At 59.3% G+C, this 17,791-nt stretch overlaps 2 protein-coding genes across 28 annotated transcripts; both read left to right on the top strand.

Moving 5' to 3' along the window:
- The first annotated feature begins 69 nt into the window (after positions 1-69).
- On the top strand, positions 70-11,489 carry ADAM15 (ADAM metallopeptidase domain 15). 21 transcript variants are annotated; one of them, XM_085022813.1, is made up of 25 exons: positions 70-252; positions 1,475-1,581; positions 2,220-2,296; positions 2,972-3,050; positions 3,209-3,285; positions 3,365-3,557; positions 4,637-4,702; positions 4,785-4,853; positions 4,931-5,100; positions 5,266-5,350; positions 6,092-6,240; positions 6,322-6,496; positions 6,769-6,861; positions 6,992-7,296; positions 7,384-7,585; positions 7,852-7,929; positions 8,655-8,727; positions 8,951-9,089; positions 9,432-9,501; positions 9,680-9,776; positions 9,880-9,942; positions 10,289-10,359; positions 10,615-10,686; positions 10,951-11,075; positions 11,169-11,489. In XM_085022813.1, exons 1-25 carry the CDS (start codon positions 174-176, stop codon positions 11,209-11,211), a joined length of 2,757 nt encoding a protein of 918 aa, XP_084878939.1. In that variant the 5' UTR covers positions 70-173; the 3' UTR covers positions 11,212-11,489. The 21 variants fall into 21 exon arrangements, 15 of the variants coding, with proteins under 15 accessions (XP_084878939.1, XP_084878940.1, XP_005663389.1 ...); XR_014844136.1 differs by lacking the exons at positions 9,680-9,776; positions 9,880-9,942 and adding an exon at positions 10,146-10,220; XR_014844139.1 differs by lacking the exons at positions 9,880-9,942; positions 10,289-10,359 and adding an exon at positions 10,149-10,220.
- Positions 11,490-12,572: 1,083 nt separating this feature from the next.
- On the top strand, positions 12,573-17,343 carry EFNA4 (ephrin A4). Of its 7 annotated transcripts, none has more exons than XM_085022809.1 (4): positions 12,573-12,735; positions 15,208-15,503; positions 15,910-15,978; positions 16,638-17,343. In XM_085022809.1, exons 2-4 carry the CDS (start codon positions 15,323-15,325, stop codon positions 16,772-16,774), a joined length of 387 nt encoding a protein of 128 aa, XP_084878935.1. In that variant the 5' UTR covers positions 12,573-12,735; positions 15,208-15,322; the 3' UTR covers positions 16,775-17,343. The 7 variants fall into 7 exon arrangements, with proteins under 7 accessions (XP_084878935.1, XP_005663388.1, XP_001929361.1 ...); XM_005663331.4 differs by having other exon boundaries at positions 12,573-12,761; positions 15,913-15,978; XM_001929326.4 differs by having other exon boundaries at positions 12,573-12,761.
- The last annotated feature ends 448 nt before the right edge of the window (positions 17,344-17,791 follow it).

Below are 17,791 nucleotides of genomic sequence, written 5' to 3'. Positions count from 1 at the left end.
GAGGCGGGGCCTTCCCGGGGGCGGAGCCTGGCCCTGGGCCCGGTGGGAGGGGGCCGGGCGGAGCCTGGTGACCGCTCTGCGCCGGGAGGTGCGTGAAGCAGACCCGGCCGCCGCTGCTCCTCGGCGAGCGGCCCAGCACCTGCTGCCCTCGCCCAGCCCCGGGCCCCGCTGCCATGCGGCTGGCGCTGCTCTGGGCTCTGGGGCTTCTGGGTGCGGGCAGCCCTCTGCCCTCCCGGCCGCTCCCAGATATAGGTGAGTGCTCAGCCAGGAGCGGGCCGGGGGCGGACTGGGAGGATGCAGGGGTAAGTCGGGAGGCACTGGGGTCCTGGGGTCGGCTGGAGACCCTGGGAGACCCCAACCGGGGCGCAGCCCGCCCTGGTCTGCTGTCCTGGACCGAGGGCTCGGCGACTCGGAGATGGAATGGAGAAGGAAGGAGGGGGGATGCCGGCGCTCGCTGCCCGGTTTTCCCCTGCTCCGTCCCTGCGGACACTTTTAGGCTCCGGCATCAGGCACCGAGGGGCCTGGACCAGCGCCTCCTCGGGATCGCGGTAGAGGGTCGCTGCTCCCCAGGACTGACGTCTTCGCTCCTCTGGGGCCTAGCTGCCCGTTCCACCCGGTGCCAGGGCGCCGAGTAGGCACGACTCCTAGGGTTTGGCGAAGAGAATTCTTCCTGGTCCCTCATCCCAGGCCTGAGCGGCCAGACACCGCTCACCCTGGTGCTGATGCCACCAGAAGCCTTGCTGGGCGGGAGGGGGTCCGGGAGGAGTCGGGAGTGGGGAGAATTGGCCGGGAAAGAGACTGGGACACCAACTCCTCCTTGGAACTTTCACTTCCCGCTGCTGTCTTGGGCCGGGGGCCGAGAGGGCAGGCGCGGGTGGAGTGTCCGGAGGAGAGAGGACCATTGTGGAGGGCAGGGGGCGGACTCCGGGAGGAAGCGGAGGCTGTGGGGAGCGGGTGTGCCTCGTTGGGCATGAGGGGTGTTTAGGGAGGGGGGTGTTTGCACTGCTCACCCAGAAATGGGCGTTGCCGGCATCTCTGATGTGAGGAAAGGGAGGGTGAGTGGGCACCGGGCCACAAGGCTTCGCCCAGTCCTGAGTGGGGGCGTTCCTGGGGCTGGGGGGGGGTCTTTGGAAGGGAATGGGAACTGGGGGAGGGTCCCTGTGAGAACCTGGGATTGGCCTGAGGGGGGACCGGGAGGGGCCACAGGCTGGACAAACTGAACTTCTTTCTGGGGACTTGTGGATGAGTTGGTGGGATGGAAGGGAAAAATTGGAGAGAGGCACGCCCCACCTCACCCCCCGCCCCGTTTAGTAGTCTCCTTTAAGTCCCAGCATGCAATGCAGGAGTCCTTCAAGCAGAGAAGGGCCTGGCTATGCTGGGAGCCAGGTGGGTCAAAGGATATCAGCACCCCCCCTCCCCAGTCCTGGTGCTGATTCTCTCAGCACTCTCTCAGGGTGTCCCGGGGTCTCTGCAGGTGGCACTGAGGAGGAGCAGATGAGGCCAGAGGAGGCCCTGAATGGGCCTTTGGAGCCCCAGATCCTTCAGGACAACCTCACCCTCAGCCTAGCAGAGGTGCTTCCGGTGAGCCTCCCTCGCCCCCCAAATAAAGAAACACACCCCCACCGGGCACCATCCTGAATAAACAGGTGTCTCGAGGCAAAGCCTGGTGGAGCAGCAACCAAGTGGACCTCACTGCAGCATGGCCATCCCAGGTCTGGCTGCCTCTCCCTCCGCAGAGCCGGCACCTGGCTTCACTTAGCTCCCTCTCCCCTCTATGCACACATCTGTCTGCCTCGGCCCCGCCCAACCCATCCATCTCCACGGAGAAATTCTGAGGCCAGACTTGCTCTCTGGGTCCCCTGTTGTCAGTTTTCTCAGTGGGGGGCCTTGGAGAGGGTCAGGGCCTCACCAAATACCCTCCCTTCCCAATTCTAAAGCTGAGTCAGAGGAAGGGCTGGGGCCCACACCGGGTGCTCCACCGTGCTTCCTCTCTGGGCAGGAAGCCGAGAAGGGGGGGCTAGGATACCTTCCTTGACCTCCCCGCACGACCCCCCAGAACAATGCCCCAGGCCAGGCAGGGCTTCCTGGTCCCTCCCTTGGGATCCCCCCACCAATGATCTAATCGTTGGTGCTCTCCTAAGGGCCTGAGGTTTTCTGGTTAGAGAAGATAGGAGTTTGGGGCAGGGCCAGGGAGGTGACATGCCCTCTGGTGCCCACAGACCGGTCTGCCTGAGGCTTTGCGGATCAAGTTGGAATTGGATGGTGAGAGTCATATCCTGGAGCTGCTACAGACTAGGTAATACTGACAGTGGTAACATTAACAACGACATGGTTAACAACCTATAGAGCATCGCCACGTGCCACGTGCTAAGAGCTTGAACTCATTTAATCCTCCTAACAACCCCATAAGGTAGATACTATTGTGTATTTTTTTTTCTTTTTTGTCTTTTTAGAGCCACACCTGCGGCATATGGAGGTTCCCAGGCTAGGGGTCTAATTGGAGCTGTAGCCGCCGGCCTACGCCACAGCCACAGCCATGCCAGATCCAAGCCACGTCTGTGAACCTACACCTTAGCTCACGACAACGCTGGATCCTTAACCCACTGTGCCAGGCCAGGGATCAAACCTGCGTCCTAATGGATGCTAGTCAGATTTGTTTCCGCTGAGCCGTGACAGGATCTCCCACTATTATGTGTTATTATGGGCCTCATATATGAAGTCAAGGCACAGAGAGGTTAAATACCCTGCCCAAGGTCCCACAGCTAGTGTGTGGTGAAAACTAGAATGGAACCCAGGTAGCCGAGCAGAGTTTGAGGCCCAGCCACCCTACTCTGCTGCCTCCAGGGGAAGCAGGAGGGTGGAGGAGATTACCTGCCCCCCAGCCACCCATCTACCACCTCCAGGCCTCAGGCTGTCACTGCACCACCCTGGGAGACAGCTGACACTGCCTTCCTTTTTCTTCATTCTGCAGGGAACTTGTCTCAGGCCGCCCGACCCTGGTGTGGTACCAGCCTGATGGCACCCGGGTGGTCAGTGAGGGACACACTCTGGTGAGTCTGGCTATCTTATACCTCGTTTCTAGTGCCAGGGAGGAAGGGAGGGGACGACTGGAGGGCGGGAGGACATCGTGTGTCCGCACCAACGGGCTAGTCTCCTGGGCTCATGCCCTGGCCTGGCCTTCAAGCCGGCATTTGTGCCTCTGTTGTAGGAGAATTGCTGCTACCAGGGAAGAGTGCAAGGCCACACCGATTCCTGGGTCTCTGTCTGCACCTGCTCCGGGCTCAGGTACAGGAGCCAAGATGGACAGAATGAGGGGACACAAGGCATGGTGCTAGAAAGTGTTCTGACCTGCATCTTTCCATAGGGGCTTGGTGATTCTGTCCCCAGAGAGAAGCTACGCCCTGGAGCAGAGGCCCGGGGGTCTTCAGGGTCCTCCTGTGATCTCCCGGATCCAAGACCTCCTCCTGCCAGGCCACACTTGTGCCCTGAGCTGGCCTGCCCCTGTGCCCATTCAGGCACCACCAGAGCACCCCACGGGACAGCATCACATTCGCAGGGTGAGGATGAAGAGCAGGGGGGTTGGGCTTCTGGTGTCCCCAGGGCTGGTCCCCGGGCCCTCAGAGCTGTTTGTTCACGGTAACAAGAGCTCCTGCTAATGGAGCGATTTCCCAGTACCAGGCTCTTTGTGAACACTCTTCTTTGGCTTCCCAGCAACCCTGGGAGGTAGGTACTGTCTATAGCTCTATTTTTTGTGAGAAAAGTAGCTCAGAGCAGTTAAGTGACTTGCCTAAGACCCCCTCAACTAATAAATGGTATATCCAGGATTTGGATGCAAGTACTTGACTCAAACTCCTCATCCAGGAGTTCCCGTCGTGGTTCAGTGGTTGACGAATCCAACTAGGAACGATGAGGTTGCGGGTTCGATCCCTGCCCTTGCTCAGTGGGTTAAGGATCCGGCATTGCCGTGAGCTGTGGTGTAGGTCAAAGAAAAAGCTCAGATCCCACGTTGCTGTGGCTGTGGCATAGGCCTGCAGCTACAGCTCTGATTTGACCCCTAGCCTGGGAACCTCCATATGCTGCGGGAGCAGCCCAAGAAATGGCAAAAAGACAAAAAAAAACAAAACAAAACAAAAAAAAAACCCCTCATCCATATGCATCTCTCACTTGGATGTAGCCAATACATAGTGACCTATCATAAAGCAGTAAGAACCCAATTTCCTAATTTATTCAGTGGGGAGAGCAAAATTACTTACCTTATAGGCTTACTGTGAAGATCACATATATGTAAATTCTTAGAACTCTGTCTGGTGTGTGTTAAGTATTTGACGGTGCTTAGAACGCTGCCTGGCATAGTTAAATATCTGATGGTGTTGGCTTTTTTTTTTTTTTTTTTTTTAATTTGGAAAAAGCACTGAATTTAAAGCAAGAATAGCAGGGCTCTACCCTCAGCTTCATAGCCTATTCTTAGTCCACTTTGGGCACATCCCTGGCCTCTCAGGCTCTCCTTGGTTCTCTGTAAAACGGGCTCTTCACTGTGTGACCACACAGAGTGGGCGTGGACACAGCCTGGTTAGCCCTACGTGGCCGCCGCTGGTGAGTGGTGGCTGTGCCTGACGCTCCTTCCTCTTGTCCGCAGTGGAGGCGGGACGTGGTGACAGAGACCAAAGTTGTTGAGCTGGTGATCGTGGCTGATCACTCTGAGGTGAGCCTGCTGGCCCCTGCATGTCCTCCCCTGACCTCTGCCTGCCCGACCGCCTTTCATGGTCACCTCTCTTGACCCCCAGGTCCGGAGGTACCGGGACTTCCAGCACCTGCTGAACCGTACCTTGGAAGTGGCCCTCCTCTTGGACACAGTGAGTGTCGGGCCCCGCAGCATCCTTATGGCCCCTGAGCACAGGAACCCCTCTCCTGAGTCTCAGTTCTCTTGCAGTTCTTCCGGCCTCTGAATGTCCGGGTGGCCCTAGTGGGCCTGGAGGCCTGGACCCAGCACGACCTGATAGAGATAAGTCAGGACCCAGGTCTCACACTAGACAGCTTCCTCCACTGGCGCCAGACAGACTTGCTGCCTCGGTTGCCCCACGACAGTGCCCAGCTGGTGACGTAAGACACACACACCCCCGCCCCCCTCGCCTCCCCAGGCTCAGCGAGCAGGGCCTGGCTCTGCCCCGGCCTGGCCAATTTCACACCCCGACTCCCCTACCTGAGGCCCTGAAGCTCTGGCCACTTTGGCTTTTGGCCCTAACCTTTGACCTCTCCATCCCACAGCGCTACGTCATTCTCTGGGCCCATGGTGGGCATGGCCATTCAGAACTCCATCTGTTCTCCTGACTTCTCAGGAGGCGTGAACATGGTGAGCTATTTCCGTGTCTCCTCCTCATCCCCAAGGCAGTTCCTCCCAACGGGGGTACCATTTAGTCACTGAACCCCCTACATTACTAACCCCAAAGCCGAGCGTATGGAAGGCGGGGTACGTGATGTGGACTCTGCTGCCTGGGGTCCCCTGACCTGTGTCTGGCTCGTTAATGTATATAGTCTTTATTACCTGGGAGCTCTTCCCACTTCTTGGGGGAGGAGGGAGCAGTTGAGCCCCCAAAAAACAGAGGTGCTCTGGAGTTCCCATCGTGGTGCAGCAGAAATGAATCTGACTAGGAACCATGAGGTTGCGGGTTCGATCCCTGGCCTCACTCCATGGGTTAAGGATCTGGCATTGCCGTGAGCTGTGATGTAGGTCGCAGACATGGCTGGTGTCCCATGTTGTTGTGGCTGTGGTATAGGCCGACAGCTGTAGCTCCGATTTGACCCCTAGCCTGGGAACCTCCATATGCTGCTAGTGCAGCCCTAAGAAAAAGCAAAAAAAAAAAAAAAAAAAAAAGAAGGCAGAGATGCTCTGCCAGGGCCACATAGTGAGAGAGGGGGAAAAGAGCTGAGCCAGCACCCAGGTTTCCTGCCACCCAGGCCTGGGCTCTCCTTCTACTTTAGAAGCACTTAAAGAGGGAGGCGGTGCCTGCTGAATGCCCAAGAGATCAGATGAGGAGAGAACAGGAGCCGTCAGGCTGGTGCTGGACCTGGGGTATCCCCTCCCCAATGACAGGACCACTCCACAAGCATCCTGGGAGTCGCTTCCTCCATAGCTCACGAGTTGGGCCACAGCCTGGGCCTGGGCCATGACTCACCTGGGAACAGCTGCCCCTGTCCAGGTCCAGCCCCAGCCAAGAGCTGCATCATGGAGGCTTCCACAGAGTGAGTAGCTGGAGGAGGGAGGGGAGCGGGCAGGGGTGGGCGGCCATCCGCAGCCCCAACCCTCCTTGCCGCCATCCCCAGCTTCCTGCCAGGCCTGAACTTCAGCAACTGCAGTCGACAGGCCCTGGAGAAAGCCCTCCTGGGCGGGATGGGCAGCTGCCTCTTTGAACGGCTGTCCGGTCTGCCCTCTATGGCCAGTGTCTGCGGAAATATGTTGGTGGAGCCCGGAGAGCAGTGTGACTGCGGCTTCCCTGATGTGAGCCCCCTCCTCCAGAGCCTCGCCTCACTCCCTCTGCGCCCTCACCCCAGCTCCTGGCCCTCTCCCATCTCCCTGAGCCCCTCTCCCCACCTCCCTGTCTTGGGGAGACAGCTCACCTATTCCATCCGGCTCCAGCGTTTCCTTGCTGTGTGCATCCTTCTGGATTCAGGCTCTGGGAGGAGGGACTGGGTTGGGCGCTCAGGCCCAGCCGGCTCTGAGGCTCCCCCACCCCCTACCCCACCCCCGCCACCCCATGCCCTTGCCCGCAGGACTGCACTGATCCCTGCTGCGATTACTTCACCTGCCAGCTGAGGCCAGGGGCACAGTGCGCGTCTGACGGACTCTGTTGTCAAAATTGCCAGGTGGGCACAGACTGGACTGGCCTCTCCCACCCAGAGCCCACCTGCCAGGGGCCAGGATGGGAAAGGTCATTCTGACCCCCAGGGCCTGGTTTGTCCAGCACCCACCCTGATGCTTGGCCACCCTCCACAGCTGCGCCCAGCTGGCTGGCAGTGCCGCCCTCCCAGAGGTGACTGTGACTTGCCTGAGTTCTGCCCAGGAGACAGCTCCCAGTGCCCCCCTGACATCAGCCTGGGGGACGGCGAGCCATGCGCTGGTGGAGAGGCTGTGTGCGTGCACGGGCATTGCGCCTCGTATGCCCAGCAGTGCCAGGCTCTCTGGGGGCCTGGGGCCCAGCCTGCCCCGCCGCCTTGCGTCCTTACTGCCAATACACGTGGGAACGCCTTCGGGAACTGTGGGCGAAGTCCTGGTGGCAGCTACGTGTCCTGTGCCGCTAAGTAAGTGAGGGAAGCTGGACCCTCCCCTGGGCTGGTGGGAGCCTTGGCTCCACCCCCACTGACCCTGCACCTCTTCCCTAACCCCAGAGATGCCATGTGTGGGCAGCTTCAGTGCCAGGTGGGGAGGGCCCAGCCTCTGCTGGGCTCAGCCCGGGATCTGCACTGGGAGGTACTGGAAGCCAATGGGACCCAGCTCAAGTTGAACTGCAGCCGGGTACACCTGGACCTGGGCAACGACGTGGCTCAGCCCCTCCTGAGTTTGCCTGGTACAGCCTGTGGCCCTGGCCTGGTGAGCAGCCTGAGGGGGCGGGACCAGGGGGGGAGGGGCATCTGGACCGGGCTCTGCTTATGGCCTGGGCCTCACTAGCCACCAGCGCAAATGGCACAGACTGAGGGGAGTTCAGGTCCTCACTTCAGATGGAGCCGAGCTCTGCCAGCCTGTGAGCCTTGGTTTCCCCAACTGTAAAAGTGGGGTGGGCCCTGGCCGTGTTGGCCTCCCAGTGACAGTAAGGCCAGTGAGAACATGACCTTTGCCCTTCTCTCTCCACGGGGCAGGTGTGCCTCGACCACCGATGCCAGCCCGTGGAAATCCTAGGAGCCCAGGAATGTCGAAGCAAATGCCATGGGCATGGGGTGAGCGGGTACAGGGGGTGGGAAGGGCAGGAGGGAGCCTCCGGGAAGGAAAGGAATGGTGGGCTTTGGAATAGACACGTATGGGTTCTAATCCTTGCTCTACTACTTCTTTTTCTCTTTCTTTCTTTTTTTTTATCTTTTGTTTTTTTAGGGCCACACCTGCGGCATATGAAGGTTCCCAGGCTACGGGACTAATCGGAGCTATAGCCACTGTCCTACACCACAGCCACAGCAACGCGGGATCCGAGCCGCGTCTGCGACCTACACTGCAGCTCACGGCAACGCCGGATCCTTAACCCACTGAGCGAGGCCAGGGATCAAACTCTTGTCCTCAGGGATACTAGCTGGGTTCATTAACCACTGAGCCACAACGGGAACACCTACCACTTCTTAACAGTGTGACCTGGGGCAGGTTATTAACCTCTCTGAGCTCTGTTTCTTCATCTCACTAGTGAGCATAATAGCACCCACTTCCCGGGGCCCCTGAGACGAGTATGAAAGTTTCTAGCACAGGGAGCAGCAGATAGAAGGCGCTCACAGGGCAAGTGTGACCTAATTTCCTCTGGCACAGATGGAGAGTCCCTCTCTCCAGAGCACGGGCACCCTCCACCCCATCATCCTGAGCACACCTTCCAGTCATGGATACCTGAGATCTTGAAAAGCTGGGGACCTGGAAACACGGCCCGGAGTGCAAAGCTTCTCACTGTTCAAACTATCCCTCCTAGGTCTGCAACAGCAACAGACAGTGCCACTGTGAGGAGGGCTGGGCACCCCCGGACTGCATCACCCACATCAGAGGTAGCAGGGGGTGCGGGGCGGGGGCATATGGGGGGCATCCTTCACCACCCCCTTTTTCTGACCCCTTCACTGCTGGTTCCCTGACTCTGTGACCCCTGACGCTTCACCTTCTCTGATCACTTGACCTCACTCCCTGCCCACCCTACTCCCAACCCCGCCTCTTCCTGGGTCTAGAGTTCTTAGCCCTGCCCACCTTCAAATCTGCCCTTGCTCCGCCCCACAGCCACCAGCTCCCTGACCACAGGACTGCCCCTCAGCCTCCTGTTGTTGCTAGTCCTGGTACTGCTTGGTGCCAGCTACTGGCACCGTGCCCGCCTGCGCCAGCGACTCTGCCAGCTCAAGGGACCCAGCTGCCAATACAGGTACCAGCCTCCCTGCTACCAACTTTCTCAACAGCTCTGAGCCCTCCCCACCCTGGGACGTCTCCGACGCCTGGTTCTGAACCCAAGCCCCTCAGACCACACCTGACACCCCACACACCTCCCTTTCCTACATGCGCCAGGGAACTCTTCACCTGACCTGAGGATGGGGCCAGGGGAGGGGGGGCTCCTTCAGGCTGATCAATTTCCCCTCCCCACTTTTGATCTGGCCTAAACCACACTCCAAGGGGCCACAAAGAGTTAAGCCCACGCAAGGGCTGCATATGGGTGGAGAACAGGGTCCGAGTCTGAGCCCTCTCCCTCCTTGCCTTTCTCCATGCTCAGGGCAGCCCAGTCGGGTCCCCCGGAACGCCCAGGACCCCCACAGAGGGCCCCTCTGATGCCAGGTGCCAAGGTAAGCCTGTGCCAGAGGAGAGAGGGCCCCGCCCTGGCCGGGCATCCAGCTTGGGCCCTGGGGCGGGGACAGGGGGTGTCAGGGATTGAAGGCTCAAGGCTCAGAGAAAGACGTGCCTTGCCCCAGAGTCAATCAGAGGAGTCAGGGCCAGTCCTCCCCTCCCCTCCCCTGGCTGCAGGCTGAGAAGCAGAGTCCAGCCTGGACTGGGGAGGGGCAGTCACCTAGAAGAGGGAGTGTTGAGCTCTCTGAGCTGGCCAAGCCGGTGGCTTTGAAAGGTGGGTCTACCTGTGCTCCCAGCAGCGGAGGGCATGAGGGTGTGGTACTCGGAGTGACCTTCAGTGTGACAGGACCTGATGAGGCCCTGTTCACCATGTGTAGAAGGGCTGGTTGAGGGCCCCTGCTCTGAGCCCTCTGGATCTGATGACAGGACTGTGTGCGGAGGTAGTCTGCATGTCCATGCCACCACGTGTCACCCCCTCTGCATGCAACTGAATAACTGCATGCACAGCCCCCACTACCCCTAGGGTCCTGGCTGCCCCTCCCTGGGTGCTAACACCTCTCTGCCTGCATCTGTCTCTCTGTTCCCCCTCCCCCTCCCCCAACCCACCTCCCCCCCTGCCTGTCTGCTTCTCCTGCTCTCTTAGCAGGCTAGTGCTCTTGGCTTCCCGGCCCCTCCCTCCAGGCCGCTGCCTCCTGACCCCGTACCCAAGAGACTCCAGGTAAATCTGGGCAGGGCAGGTGGGAGGCTTGGTGCCCAACTGCCGTTCTCATCCCTGTTCCCTGCCAGTGGCGCTCTTCATTAGGGGACCAGGGTGCCCCTCAGCCTACAGACACTCTGAGCCCCAGAAGCAGCAAAGGGTGAGCCTCCTGCCTTGGTTTCTACCACCATCTGGTGGTCAGTGGCGGGACTGCAGCTGACCAGGGACACCACAGTGACCCACACTTTTCTCCCCTGAGACATCTGCTGGCATGAACTCAAGCCCTGTGTGCATGTGCTCATTCTGTCCTGCCCCTGGCTGAATCTGCATGTGGACCTGAACCCTTCGGGAGACCCACTGCATGCCCACTGCCCCTGGCTGTGCTCTCATAGCTACTGCCCCTTTCTCTGTTCAGGCTGCGCTGGCTGACCGACCCAATCCCCCCACCCGCCCTCTGCCCGCTGACCCGGTGTTGAGGCGCCCGAAGGTAACTGGGGGGAGAGAAGGGCACAGCCTCTTCCCTCACCCAGGGCTGTGGTGCTGGTAGCCTTGGCAGTGGTGCCCGTGGCAAGATGCCCCCTGTGCCTAAGGGCACAGATCCCAGGGGCATCTTTAATGGTGACAGGTTTGTTTGGAGATAAAGGTGACTTCTAGTGCCACCCCTCAAGCTGGGGTTCCCCAGCACCAATGCATTGGAGGTGGGCAGCATGATACTCCCTCCCAAGCTGGCCTCCTGCCTTCTCTCTCTCAGCCTCAGGGGCCTACCAAGCCCCCACCCCCGAGAAAGCCACTGCCTGCTGACCCCCAGGGCTGGCGCCCTTCAGGTGACCTGCCCGGCCCTGAAGCTGGAATCCCGCCCCCGGTGGTACCCTCCAGGTAAGGAAGGTGGGGAGGTAAGGATGGGCCGGCGGGGTGAGTCGTCTGGGGAAAGGGGACCTCTGACCTTTTTCTTGGCTTCCCACATCCCAGGCCTGCGCCGCCACCCCCAGCAATGTCCTCCCTCTACCTCTGACCTCTTCTGAGGTTCTGCTGCCTCCAACCTGGACTTAGGACTTCAACAGGCGGACCCGACCGCCGGAGTCCCCCTCGACGACTGAAGTAGCTGGAGCCTGGACGCTACGGAGCAGGCATCCTAAGACCAGGCACCTACTTGCACTGTCGAGCAGCACCCTGGGGACCCACCCATGCAGTGGCAGCTGGTGGTTGGGGAGGGGCTGGGCGCTGGACGGGGCTGAGGGAGGTGCACGTAGCCTGTCTCTGCTCAGCCGCAATAAACGTAAGGTCTTGGGAGCGCGCCTTGAAGTTTGTCTGCTTAAGGAAGGAGGGTCTCCCATGCCACGATTCCAGGTCTGGCCGCCAGGAGACGCTGCCGCCCCAGACGAAGTCCGGCCCGCAAGAGTCCCAGGCTGGGTTCGCAAGTGTCCCCGGGCCGCTCGCGGCTCGTTTATGCCCAGCCTGGGATGACTCTCTGCACAGTTCAGTACCACAAAGGGGGTTGTACGCTCTCTGCCGCCCCCAGTCGCTATGTCCTTGCCCCCAACCCTGCGCGGCCTCTGGCGGCGGCCATCGACAAACCGGCCAAGCTGTTGGATCCGCCGTCCCCACCCTCTGACCAGTGGCTGGGAAAAATGGAATTGGCTGGTGCTCTCAGAGCCCCGGAGCTGGGGCGGGGCGGGGCGGCGGCTCCCACGATCCCAAGGCCGCACACCTGCCTCTCCTCTCCCCCGCCCCCACCTGAGGGTTCAGGAACAAAGGTGCTTTGTACCGGCCGCAACCACCTCATTATTTCGTCTTTGAGACTGGGGCCTTCCTTCACCGAGAACGAAGGTGTGGAGCGGGAAGGGACAGGCGCCGACTCCGAGACGAGCATCAAGCTCGCCACCTGAGGCTCTGTGGGGGTGGAGGGAATGTCCCAGGAGGCGATTTGTCCCTTCCCCTCGCGCTGTCCCTACGTATGCAAAGAAAAACGAGCAATGGTGCCTAAGATGGCTGGACAAGCTTGGTGGATCCTTGCCCGTGTCTCACTTGCCTCTTTCTGAGCAAAAAGCATGGGCACATATTTAAATATTCCAAAGATTTAATAGGGTTTTCTATTCAGTAGTAATACAGACATGAAAGACACGACCTCCCTAAAACAACTCCTAGACAGTGAACTAAGCCCCTCCACGCCGCCCTCTCGAAATGCAGTCCAGCCTTAGCGAGAGTTTGGTAAGCGGGCGGCGCGCCACGGCGCACAGAAGGTTAATCAGAGTTGGCTTTGAATGAAGAGGCGGAGACGCGCCCCCATTGGTGGAAAGTTATCTGGAGGCCGGGCCTGTGTGTCGGCACCCCACCCCCCTACCCGCAAAGCCCCCCCACACCCCCCTCCTCTGCACTTTGTACCTTTCTCGCCGCGACTGCGAAGCGGGCCGGGACAGGCCGGGCCAGACTAAACCAGACCCCGGGGGCGATGCGGCTGCAGCCCCTGCTGCGGACTGTCCTCTGGGCCGCGCTCCTCAGCTCCCCTCTGAGAGGGAGCTCTGGTCTCCGCCACGAGGTCTATTGGAACTCCAGTAACCCCAGGTAGCCGGGCCGAACCCGGCGAAGGGCGAGCCGGGCCTGCGCGCGCCCGGCGCGGGCGCGCGCCCGACACTCGCTCTGTGCGCGGCGCCGCTTGAGCTTGGCCGCGCGCTAGGGCTCCTTTGTTTGAGCCGGCGGGGGAGGAGGGAGGGGCGAGGCGTGCCCGGGGCCCCCCACCCCCGCCTGCACGCTTTGGGGGGCGAGCGGAGGACCCCGGCCCAGAGGGCAGTCGGTAGGGTCTCGGAACCCGGAGCTTGGGGGCCTCGGCCGGCACTCCGAGCCCCGCCCCCCTCACTTCTCTCCCGCGGATCCCCAGCCTCGGTCCCACTCCGCTCCGGGCGGGCTGACTTGAGAGGGAGGGTGGGGGCTTTACTTTTGTGAAAGCGCGTTACTCTTCTGGTCGCTTGGCCTCCCCCTTGGCGCTCGCTCTTTCTCCTGATTTCATCTGGCAGTGCTGCTTTCATCTCGGTCATTATTAGTCCTTCTATTTCTGTGCAGTCTCGGCCCTGCCCTTCTAGCTGAATCACCTTTGGGCAAGCCGTTTGACCTCCCTAACCTCGCTTATCTCATCTGTAAAATGGGCTAATAACGCCTAGTACCCTGGGAAATCAGGCGGACCAACTGAGATCATGTGTGTGAAAGAGGTGCAGGCTGTACAGATATAAACTATTATTTCTTTCTCTTTCCTGAGCTGTCTGCCTTTGAACCTCGATATTTTTTCCTGTTAAATCCTCCTCCCCAATTCTCCCTGCTGCTCTGATGTCTCCATCTGTTTTCCTTTCTGATTTTCTACTTGAGACAATCTGTGACTCCGTTTGTTCGCTCACTAACATTTATTAAAAGTGTATTGTGTTCCAGGACCCGTGCTAGGGTGCTGGGGATTAGAGAGAAGACCTAGGCTCTGTCCTCTGGGAACCCAAAGGACCCCTGGGTGAGCAGGCTTCAGGACAGGTCAGGACAATACCAGTACCATGCGATAAAATCTGTTGTTGTCCTCCGAATCTGAATTCCTCTCTCTGTTCCAGACCACTGCCTCTGAATCACTTCGAGGACTTAGTAAAAACTCAGGTTCCTAGCCCTTAACTCTGAGGTTTCTGGCTCATTCGTTCAATCCACAAATATGTATGGAGTGCTGTCCTTGTGCTAGACACTTTTCCAGGCACTGGGGATCCCTTGGAACAAAACATACAAAGGCCCAGCTAGTGTTCTAGGAGGTCTGAGCTGAGCCCAGGAATCTGCATTTCTAATCAGAACTCCTGATGCAGGTGGTCCTGAGACCACCCATTGAGAGAGGGCTGGGGCCTTTGGTGAGGCGTGCTGGGCTGTGTCTGGTGGGGAGGGAGGGAAAGTGGTTCGCACGGTATTTGATCCTGGGGGGCAGGGCAGCCTGCCCCAGACCTTCCCACCTGTACTGGCTCCCCCTGGGCATCTCCCAAGAGGTGAAATCTTTTTCCTGAGGAAATCTTTTCTCCTGAGGAGGCCAAAGATTGGGGGATATGTGGATGGGGCTCCCCTCCATGTCTGGCACTTCCTTGTCCTGGCAAAAAAAAAGGAGGTTCCCACCATCCGCTCTCATTCTTTTCCTTTCTTCCTTCCTTGCCTTTCTTTTTCTTTCTTCCCCTCTCTCTCTTTCTTTTTTAACTATGGCGTTCTTTTTAGCATTGAACTGTGGTCTTTTTTTTTTTGTCTTTTTGCCTTTTCTAGGGCCGCTCCCGTGGCACATGGAGGTTCGCAGGCTAAGGGTCGAATCGGAGCTGTAGCCACTGGCCTACACCACAACCACAGCAACGCGGGATCCGAGCTGTGTCTGTGGCCTACACCACAGCTCAAGGCAGCACTGGATCCCTAAACCCACTGAGCAAGGCCAGGGATCGAACCTGCAACCACATGGTTCCCAGTCGGATTCATTAACAACTGTGCCACGATGATGGGAACCCCTGAACTGAGGTCTTAAAAGGCAGCCTTCCTCTCTCTGCATCTGTTACTGAGGATACTGTTCCGGTCACCCTCTCTGGTCTGTGACTGCATGATGGGCCCAGATCTGTCCCCCTTGCCTCGGCCCCATCCACTTAGCAACCATCCACTTAGCATTTATCAAGCACAGGTGCTATGCCAGGCCATGTTGGGCACTAGGGCTAGAGAGATGGGTGGCAGCTCCAACGTGAAAACTAGGGTTTGGTGGGTGGCCTTCTCACATTTGAGCCACGTAGTTCTAGGCACCGCTGACCCTGAACCCCTCTGAACCTGTGAATCAGTTACCTCATCCATTCCTCGCACACTCTCTGTCTCTCAGGAGCTGTCAGTCTGGGGAACTCAGGCCTTCTGAAGCTGTCTCCATGGGGTGGGGGACTGGCCGGCGGGGACCATTAGGAAGGGGGTACCTCTGATCCTCATGCCCAGATGCGCTGCGCCGTGAGCCGCTCTGCCCTCACCTGCCTTCTGCCTGCAGGCTGCTTCGAGGAGACGCCGTGGTGGAGCTGGGCCTCAAGGATTACCTAGACATCTTCTGCCCACACTATGAGAGCCCAGGGCCCCCTGAGGGCCCGGAGACCTTTGCCTTATACATGGTGGACTGGTCGGGCTATGAGGCCTGCCAGGCGGAGGGGCCAGGTGCCTTCAAGCGCTGGGAGTGCTCCCGCCCCTTTGCTCCCTTTGGCCCTGTGCGATTCTCAGAGAAGATTCAGCGCTTCACACCCTTCTCCCTGGGCTTCGAGTTCTTGCCTGGAGAGACCTACTACTACATCTGTGAGTGAGGATGGGCACACTAGCGCCCCCTGGGGCAGGTGGGGAGAAGGATGGGGCTGCCTGCCTTTGCCCCCCAGTTAAGGCAGAGAGCCTGGGGAGCAGGGGAAGGAGAGGGCTGGGAATGAAGGCCAGCCCGGTGGGGAGGGGTCGGGCAGGGGGCCTGAGGCCAGGACCAAGTGGGGGGGACATCTTGAGTGAGCCCATAGAGAGGAGGGGAAAAGAAGAAGAGCTAGGAAAGGGGACATGAGCAGGGTCACAGAGGGAACCTGGCACCTAGATGTGGCCCCAAAATAAGGAAAAGCTTTCCAGGGAACTGGAAAGACGAGAAGCTGGGACGGTTTGAAACAGAGGCCGAGGCATGCCAACTAGCCTGTGCTAACTTCTTCCTCCCAATTCCGCCACCCAGCAGTGCCAACTCCGGAGAGTCCTGGCCAGTGCTTGAGGCTCCAGGTGTCTGTCTGCTGCAAGGAGGACAGTGAGTGGGTTGGGGCACGGGAGCAACCCTCTGGCTAGTGAGGGGGCCCTCGGGAATGAGGGGAAGCGTGGGAAGAATCTGGGAGCATCAGAGAGGGGCCTCTTGGGAGTTCCCATTGTGGCTCAGTGGGTTAAGAACCTGAATAGTATCCACGAGGATGTAGGTTCAATCCCTGGCCTCACTCATTGGGTTATGGGTCTGGCGTTGCCGTGAGCTGTGGTGTGGGTCACAGATGTGGCTTGGATCCTGCATTGCTGTGGCCGTGGCCTAGGCCGGTGGCTGCAGCTGATTCGATCCCTAGCCTGGAAACTTCCATATGCCTCAGGTGCGGCTCTTAAAAAAAAAAAAAAAAGAGGGGTCTCTTCTCCCCCATTTAGCCTGTGGGAGCTTCCACTGCACCCCTGTATGTAGGGCCAAGGGAATGGCATCTCCAGGGGCAAGGCCCTCCAAGGCTTAACTGAACTGGTGGTCACTAATGGCAACTTGGGGTAGACTTGGAAGTTGGGGCTTAGAGAAGATGGGGGCGGTAGATGATGGGAAAGGATTGGCTAGTTCAGGAGACCCCAAAGAGGAGAGGGGGGTGAAGAGCTGATGGAGAGCGTGAGAAGGAGGCTGCTGAACCAGGAGGACCCATCTCTGCTGCCCCTTCCCCCTCACAGAGCCTGAGTCGGCCCATCCTGTTGGGAGCCCTGGAGAGAGTGGCACGTCAGGGTGGCAAGGGGGGGCCACTCCCAGCCCCCTCTGTCTCTTGCTCCTGCTGCTGCTCCCAATTCTGCGTCTCCTAAGAGTTCTCTGAGCCAAGCGGACCCTGCCACCCCCAGGACCCAGAACCCTTCCAAGACTCCCTGGAGGAGAGCCCCTGCCACCTACCTGAGCTGGGAGTGCCAAGCAGGACAGACAAAATGGAAGAGGTCAGAGGGTCTGAGGTGACCTTCTTCCAGGTGTTGGCCTCCTCATCTTAGGCCAAAGAGGAGCTGCAGGGGAGCAGCAGACAGCCCTGGGCACCCTGGAGCAGAGGCGAGACAAACATAAGGTCTCTGTCAACTGCTTTGATGTTCTCATCCCATCCCCCCAGAAGCCTGGGATTTGGTGGGATGGAGCCTGCTCGGGGCCAAGGCCGAAGACCTGGAAACATGTGGATTGCTGGACCAGGGCAAGGAAGAAGACCAGCCTGCCATCTGTGCCCAGTGGGCCTCTTCCCAGGGGCAGCACCTTTTCCTCCCCAGGTGGGGGGTCACTCACTTGTCTTCTGTGAAGACGGACTTACCATGAGGTTGAATTTCATGGCACTGTATTATATTTTTCTAAGTATCTTTCTGAACCAAACCTTCAATAAACCACCCATCTTTTTGTTGCTTTCCTCAACCTACTGCCCTCTGGCTCCTTCCCTGACATGGGGACTCCCTGTGGCCTCTGCTCTCAGCTTGGCTTGGCCTGACCTCCTTGCCAGCTGTGCCCAGGCCATCCATGCCAGACCTGCATGGGCACCCCTCTGGGCAGTGTGGGGTGGGTGCCAGCAGCAGCTGTGGAGCTTGACACCCTCCCCCTCCTCCCTAGCTGCCTTCCTGCGCTGAGAAGGGGGCAGGTGTTCCTGACAGCCCACCTACTTGGGCACTGCCCAAGCTGTGGTAGCACCAAGCAGGGCGTTGGGGCAAAAGCACAGGCTAGTAGAAAGATAGCACCTGGCTTTCAGAATGCCTGGGTCCCTAAGAGCTGGGCTTCCTTCCCTCCACCCCCCCAAGGGCAGTCTGGGTGGTGCCTGGCCTAGAACTGGGAAGATGGGGTCAGATCAAAGCCTCCTTCCCCAGCGGCC

The sequence above is a fragment of the Sus scrofa genome, chromosome 4 (genome assembly GCF_054392235.1).
Source record: "Sus scrofa isolate SSC_HxYL_T2T_F1_AM1 chromosome 4, Sscrofa_HxYL_maternal_Yorkshire_Landrace_v2.0, whole genome shotgun sequence".
Taxonomy (NCBI): Eukaryota; Metazoa; Chordata; class Mammalia; order Artiodactyla; family Suidae; genus Sus; species Sus scrofa.
The sequence above is the reverse complement of the archived record's forward strand: the minus strand, read 5'-3'. Positions and strand labels throughout refer to the sequence as shown.

What these genes read in the sequence shown, in the direction of transcription:
- EFNA4 (XM_001929326.4), top strand. Translation starts at nt 12,649, where the DNA reads ATGCGGCTGCAGCCCCTGCTGCGGACTGTCCTCTGGGCCGCGCTCCTC. An exon ending in TGGAACTCCAGTAACCCCAG is followed by an intron (nt 12,762 to 15,207) that starts GTAGCCGGGCCG and finishes TTCTGCCTGCAG; the next exon opens with GCTGCTTCGAGGAGACGCCG. An exon ending in TGTCTGCTGCAAGGAGGACA is followed by an intron (nt 15,979 to 16,637) that starts GTGAGTGGGTTG and finishes TCCCCCTCACAG; the next exon opens with AGCCTGAGTCGGCCCATCCT.
- ADAM15 (XM_085022813.1), top strand. Translation starts at nt 174, where the DNA reads ATGCGGCTGGCGCTGCTCTGGGCTCTGGGGCTTCTGGGTGCGGGCAGC. An exon ending in TGCACCTGCTCCGGGCTCAG is followed by an intron (nt 3,286 to 3,364) that starts GTACAGGAGCCA and finishes ATCTTTCCATAG; the next exon opens with GGGCTTGGTGATTCTGTCCC. An exon ending in TCTGTTGTCAAAATTGCCAG is followed by an intron (nt 6,862 to 6,991) that starts GTGGGCACAGAC and finishes CACCCTCCACAG; the next exon opens with CTGCGCCCAGCTGGCTGGCA.